At 44.5% G+C, this 6993-nt stretch overlaps 1 protein-coding gene across 1 annotated transcript in view; it reads right to left on the bottom strand.

Moving 5' to 3' along the window:
* CATSPERD (cation channel sperm associated auxiliary subunit delta) overlaps positions 1–6993 on the bottom strand; it is a gene marked incomplete at its 5' end in the record, with an annotated part of 92782 nt that overhangs the window by 53094 nt on the left and 32695 nt on the right. Inside the window, 2 exons of the mRNA XM_023516247.1 lie at positions 4341–4436; positions 5894–6044. Of these exons, the coding sequence (XP_023372015.1) occupies positions 4341–4436; positions 5894–6044 (247 nt within the window). The remainder of the gene's footprint in view (positions 1–4340; positions 4437–5893; positions 6045–6993) is intronic.

The following is a 6993-nucleotide window of genomic DNA, read 5'->3' as shown; positions in this document are numbered from 1 at the left end:
CCAACTTCTGGGCTTAGGTGATTCTCTTGCCTCAGCCTCCCAAGTAGCTGGGACTACAGGCACCCACCACAATGCCCAGCTATTTTTTTGTTGAAGTTTGGCCAGGGCTGGGTTTGAACCCACCACCCTCAGCATATGGGGCCGGCACCCTACTCACTGAGCCACAGATGCTGCCCAGGGATCAATTTGTTTTTAAATGTCCCTGACCACTCCCCATTGGTATGCAGCTGTTATATGAATGGATGTGGCTGTGTTCTAGTAACATTTTATTTAAATAAAAATCGGTCAGCCATGGTTTTCTGACCTCTGACATAATATTCACTATTACCATATTAATAAATATCCTTTCTGGTAGTTTATATATGTGAGATCACACTGTGGAACTCTTTAAGCTGCTTTGTAGCTTAATTTTTTTTCTTTCAATTCCGGGATTGTAACTGACTGATTGCTGCTCTGGTCCTCAGAAGAACTATAACATGATTAACCAATCTTCCACTGAAGACGTTGCAGTTGTTTCCATTGCTTTGCAGGTACAAAGTTCCAACAGATATAGGACGCCAATGAAAGATTTTATGAAAGGAAGTAACTATAGCAAATATATATCTTTATTCTTTTAAAAAAGACAGTCAAGGAAGTTTTCAGAAAAGTAAAGCTTATGTTGGACCTTGAAAAAAGTACCTGATGTAGAAAAGTAGAGGTGTGTTTGCAGACCCAGGACAGAACTATTTGGCTTAGGATTTCTCAATCATGGCACTATCAACCCTTGGGGGCTGTCCTTCACATTGTAAGATGTTGAGTGCCATCTCTTGTCCCTACCTGTTTGACACCAGCAGCATTGCCAGGCATACAGTTGTGACAACTAAAAATTTCTCCAACATTGCCAAGGATCCCAGATTGAGGACTCCTAGGTTAGATGGAGAGAAGTGATCTCACATGATAGTGATGGGCTGTAGAATGAGACCTAAATGCGTTTGGTCTTCATTCTGTAGAAAACAAGGACTCATGGGCAGTGCCTGTGGCTCAGTGGGTAGGGCACCGGCCCCATATACTGATGATGGCAGGTTCAAATCTGGCCCTGGTTGAACTGCAACAAAAAAATAGCTGAGCCTTGTGACAGGCACCTGTAGTCCCAGCTACTTGGGAGGCTGAGGCAAGGGAATCGCCTAAGCTCAGGACTTGGAGGTTGCTGTGAGCTGTGATGCCATAGCACTCTACTGAGGGCGATAAAGTGAGATTCTGTCTCTACAAAAAAAAAGAATAAGAAAAAGAAGAAAAATAGAAAATAAAGACTCATTACAGATTCTAGGATGGGAGGTGATATGTACTCACTCATTTTAAAAAAAGAGGGAGAGAAAGACATCTGGACTCTGCATTTGGATTTCATTCTTTAGAAAATAAGGACTCACTCACTTCTGAGGTTTATCTTACAAGGGTACAAGTGAATCTTTCTAAGAGCAGAATGTGAACGTTTTAAAATAATAACTAAGAAAATGACACGAAGGCTATGTTAACCAGTTTGATGGAAGTGTTTCAGATTGTGTGTGAAAACCCCACACTGTACCCCAGAAGTGCATTAATGTATATAGTTACCATTCAATAAAAAAAAAAAAAAAAGAAAGAAAAGAAAATAAGGACTCAGCTCGGCGCCTGTAGCTCAAGCAGCTAAGGTGCCAGCCACATACACCTGAGCTGATGGGTTTGAATCCAACCCGGGCCCACCAAACAACAATCATGGCTGCAATGCCCCCCCTCCCAAATAGCCGGGTGTTGTGGCAGGCACCTGTAGTCCCAGCTACTTGGGAGGCAGAGGCAGGAGAATCGCTTGAGCCCAGGAGTTGGAGGTTGCTGTGAGCTGTGATGCCACAGCACTCTACTCAGGGCAACAGCTTGAGGCTCTGTCTCAACCAAAAATAAAATAGAAAATAAGGACTCATTACAGATTCTAGGATGGGAGGTGATGTGTACTCACTGGTTTAAAAAAAAAAAAAAGAGGGATAGAAAGACAACCCACAGAATGGGAGAAAATATTTACAGATCATATATCTGATAAGAGACTTGGATACAGAATGCATAAAGAACTCCTACATCTTGATAATAAAAAGACAACCCCATTTTAAGAAGGGCAGGCCAGGTACAATGACTCACACCCGTAATCCTAGCTCTCTGGAAGGCTTAGGCAGGAGGATCTCTGGAGGTCAAGAGCTAGAGACCAGCCTAAGCAGAGTGAGACTTTGTCTCTAGAAAAAAAAATAGAAAAAAATAGCAGAGCATTGTAATGCATGCTTGTAGTCCCAGCTACTCAGGAGTTTGTCATTCAGATCATGGTGGAGGCTGCAGCTGTCAGAGACATTTCTGAAGTGAGTGTCTTTGATGCCTATGTGCTTCTGAAGCTGTATATGAAGCTACATCACTCCAAGAGTCATGCCATTCACAGCAAGGTGGAATTGTTCTTGGGAAGACTGCAAGAACTGAACACCCCTACCCTGATTTAGACCTGCAGGTACTGCCCCACAACCACCACTAAAGCTTGTGTAAGGAGATCAGTCCTTGAGGACTAAGGAAAAACTATCCTTTGGGGAAAAATAAAATGGAAATTATACTTTAAAAAACAGGCCAGGCACTGTAACTCATGCCTATAATCCCAGAACTCTGGGAGACCAAGGCAAGAGGATCGCTTGAGTTCAGGACTTTGAGATCAGCTTGAGGAAGAGTAAGACCCCCATCTCTACAAAAACATAGAAAAATTAGTTAGGCATTGTGGCAGTTACCTGTAGTCTCAGCTATTAAGGGGGCTGAGGCAGGAGGATCTCTAGAGCCTAGAAGTTGGAGTCTGCAGTAAGCCATAATGATGCTACTGCCCTTCAGCTTGGGGCAAGACTGTCTCAGAAAAAAAAAATCCCTTCACATTCTTCATGCATCTCTTACTTTGCATGGCCTGCATGTTTCTCACAATGTACACAATTTATAACAAGGTTTATTACTAGGCATCTTTAAACTACCATAAGTAAGATACTCTGGAAATACTTACCCAGTAATGACATCACCACCAACGAACTGAAGGTAATTCTAGCTTTGAGCCTCTGGAACCATTGAGCTCTGGTTTTAAGCAGTTTACGAGAACCTTTCCCTTTTGTCAGTAACAGTTTACCTTTACTCTTCCATCACAGTGTGCATGGCCCTGCATCCCAGGTTAAAAATCCTCTTTTTTAAAATTCCCAAATAAATTCAGCATATTTTTCTTCTGATGTCTTTTTTTGGTTATGTTGACAATTATCACTTATATGTGGAATCAAAAACAGTTAAACTAATTTAAATAGAAGAATGGTGGTTACCAGGGCTGGGGTGGGTAACAAAGGGGAGTTGCTGTGCAATGGGTATAAATTTGCTGTGCAGGATAATATGTTCTTTTTTTTTTTAGAGACAGAGCTTTACTTTGTTGCCCTCAGTTAAATGCTGTGGTATCACAGCTCACAGCAACCTCCAGCTCTTGAGCTTAGGCGATTCTCTTGCCTCAGCCTCCCAAGTAGCTGGGACTACAGGTGCCTGCCACAACACCCAGCTATTTTTTGGTTGCAGTTTGGCCGGGGCCAGGCTTGAACCTGCCACCCTTGGTATATGGGGCTGGCGCCCTACTCACTGAGCCACAGGCACAGCCTTGTTTTTTTTTTTTTTTTTTTTTTGAGACAGGGTCTCTCTTTCATCGAGGCTAGAGGGCATTGATGTGATCACAGCTCACTGCAGCCTCCAACTCTGGGGCTCAAGTGATCCTCCTGGCTCCGCCTCCCAAGTAGCTGCAATTTAGATATGTATCACCATGCCTGGCTAATTTATAAAATTATTTTGTAGAGATGGAGTCTCACTATCCTGTTCAGGCTGGTCTTGAACTCATAGCCTTAAGCAATCCTCCCACCTTGACTTCTCAAAGTGCTGGAACTGTGGGAATGAACCACTTCCCCTAGCCCAAATCTCCTCTTTTCATTAAGGACATCAGTTATATTGGACCAAGGCCCATACCCTCATGGCCCACACCCTCATGACCTCATCTTAACTCAGTTACCTCCATAATCAAACAAGAACTAGTTCAGTCAGAGAATGAAACCTTATTTTAAGCCACACCTACTCTGTAGTACTTTGCTGTGGCAGCCCTGGCAAAGTGGTACCTGACAGATAACCCATTGCATCATTTAAAGGCACAAAGTTTTATTCTCTGGATCCTTTCTGAATGTGTAAAAATCAGGTTTTGGTTTTGCCTTTTGGCTGGGTTTGATCTGGCAGGTCAACAGTTAATAAGCCAGGTATGGATTTTCTAGAAAGCTACTGCATTGGGGTTGTCTACGCACTGGCAGCAACGTTATGGATGGTGATGCCAGATTCAAAGACAGAAGGATAGATGTCGTACGGTCCATCGTATACCCAGACAGAGTCGAAAAGCTGACCTAGAAAATAAAAGGGATGTGCATGATGACCACATGTATTCTACAAAGGGAGGACCCAACCATTGAGACCCCAAGTCACCCCTGTAACAGCCCACCCTACCCTGCGACTGGTTCTTTGTTCTTGCAATTTTTCAGTGGTTCCTTATTCAAAGGATAAAAATATCAAGGAAAATACAGGGCTGAGATGCAATTTTGTAAAACATGATAGGAATACACTTAAGTTTAAGAAAACGTAACTCTTATTACTCTCCTTGGGAAGACCATTCTGAGAAATGGCTGTTGAGTGTATGAAAGAGATGTGTTTTTTCAATCAACTGCAAGGTTTGAACATGCCTTTATTTTATTTTATTTTATCTATCTTTTTTATTTTTTTAAGGCAGGAGCTTACACCATCACCCTGAGCAATGAGGGGCATCATCATAGCTCCCAGCAACCTCAAACTCCTGGACTCTTGTGATCCTCCTGCCTCACCCTTCCAACTAGCTGGGACTACAGGTACCTGCCACCACATCTGGCTAATTTTTGTATTTTAAGTAGAGATGGGGTCCTGCTCTTCCTCAGGCAGGTCTCAAACTTCTGAGCTCATGTGACCCTCTGCTCAGCCTCTTAGAGTGCTACAATTATAGGTGTGAGCCACTGTGCCTGGCCAGAATGCCTTTTTTTTTTTTTTTTTTTGCAGTTTTTGGCCGGGGCTGGGCTTGAACCCACCACCTCCAGTATTTGGGGCCAGTACTCTATTCCTTGAGCCACAGGCGCAGCCCACAGAATGTCTTTTAATCTGGGTTACAAATACAAGGAATGAAACAAAGCTTTCTTTCTGTAATGGGTTCCCAAAATGGGTAGGCTGGCCCTGGGAACTTTTCTTCCATTTTCAGGCAACAGCCATGTCCCGACTATTCTGCCCCTTAGGATGGTTGGATGGCTGGCCAGTGCAAGTTGCCTAGCACTAGGGGATAGGTGGGATGGGTGGACTGGGATGGCAGGTTCTCTTGTGGCCATACTTGTGTCCAGGGCTCCCTGAAGCCATGCTCCTAGAGAGCTGCTTTTTATTCTACTCTTCATACACACTGGCAAGGTGAGGGTACCAACATGGAAGGCCATGCCATTTCCTAATTTTTCTTTACCTAGGGGAGGTTTACTAATTAGGATACTGAGAACAACCTCTATCCTAGATGCTTAACACCCAAAGGGGGGGCCTTACCCATCTCATGGGGGCCTCAAAATAAGGTGTCAGGTTCCCTGACCAAAGACCTAGACCCTCTGCCCTAGGAGCCTGGTGGATTTCAGAACTTCTCTGTCTATGTGGCCCTAAATATTCTGCCAGGCAGGAAGTAGGGGAATATGTGGTGAAGTCAGTAAAGTGAATGATCCACTCAAGTCATGGGTATAGTGAAGGGTATCCAGGCTGTCCCCATCCCATCTGGAGTGGCTGCCCTCCCCTGGACTTTTCAGCTCACCTGAGTTGTGGGAAAACAACAGGGTTCTTTCAGACCAGAGGATCAGAACGCCTCTCTGGCCTGGGCTGATGAGGATGTCAAGTGTCCCATTGTAGTCAAAGGCCAACCCAAAACTCCGGTTGAGGGGATGATATGAGTACTTGAGCATGGCCTGGAAGGAAATGGACGGTAAAAGGAAAAGCACCCAGTGATTACATGGAAAACAGAACACTGTGGATCAGCCCTGTTTAATCATTCAGACTTTCTCCAAACATAATTATCCCATCCAGTGGATCTCAAGATGGGGTTATTCTGCCTCCCAGAGGAGACTGGGCACAGTTTGGAGACATCTGTGGTTGTCACAATGAAAGGCTGCTCCTGGCATGGAATGGATAGAGGCAGAGACACTGCTCAGCACCCTGCAGTGCCCAGGACGCCCCTTTGGCAAAGAACTTTATACTTGGATCTGTTACAGGGACCACTGTATTGTAATTACTGTTTTATTATCTTATCTCTCTTATTAGGATGAAAGGTTCCTGACAGGGGGTCTCCCCAGAACTTCAGAGTTGTACACACCTTTCACAATATCTGTACTACCTGTGTACTGGCTGTGCCTAATTTTTTTGGACTTAATATTTTTTCCTATGTTCGGAGCAAGATGGCGGCCAAGTAACAGCTTCCTTGCAACTGGGCATGGTGAGTCTGGGGAGAGAAGACTCTAGGCATCTCTGGCTGGTGGGATCTTCCCAGAAACATCCCTTTTGGGACACAGGGAGTCAGCGAGAGACTTCTGGGGAACTGGCAAGTGCTTGCATGTTTTCATTCGGTCTAATCCCACCGGCAGCTGTAAGTACAGCAGCAGTGAGATTGCAAACTGAAGAGGCCTTACCTGTGAACTGTTTTTGTTTCATTTGGACTTGGCACTCAGTTGAACTACCTTGAGAGAACTTGGGCAAGAGTGCAGAGGACTTTAAGCATTGTCTAGGGCCCCAGACTGAGCCACAGAAAAATTCTGACAACATGAAAAACCAGTCCAGAGCAACCCGCCCACCAAGGGATCATGAGGTAGCTACTACAGAGGGAGGATTCCACCTGTAAAAAAATGACAGAGGCTCGGCGCC

This window comes from Otolemur garnettii, unplaced genomic scaffold (genome assembly GCF_000181295.1).
Source record: "Otolemur garnettii isolate 467f Iridium unplaced genomic scaffold, OtoGar3 scaffold00088, whole genome shotgun sequence".
Taxonomy (NCBI): Eukaryota; Metazoa; Chordata; class Mammalia; order Primates; family Galagidae; genus Otolemur; species Otolemur garnettii.
This window is presented reverse-complemented; position numbering and strand designations above follow the sequence as displayed.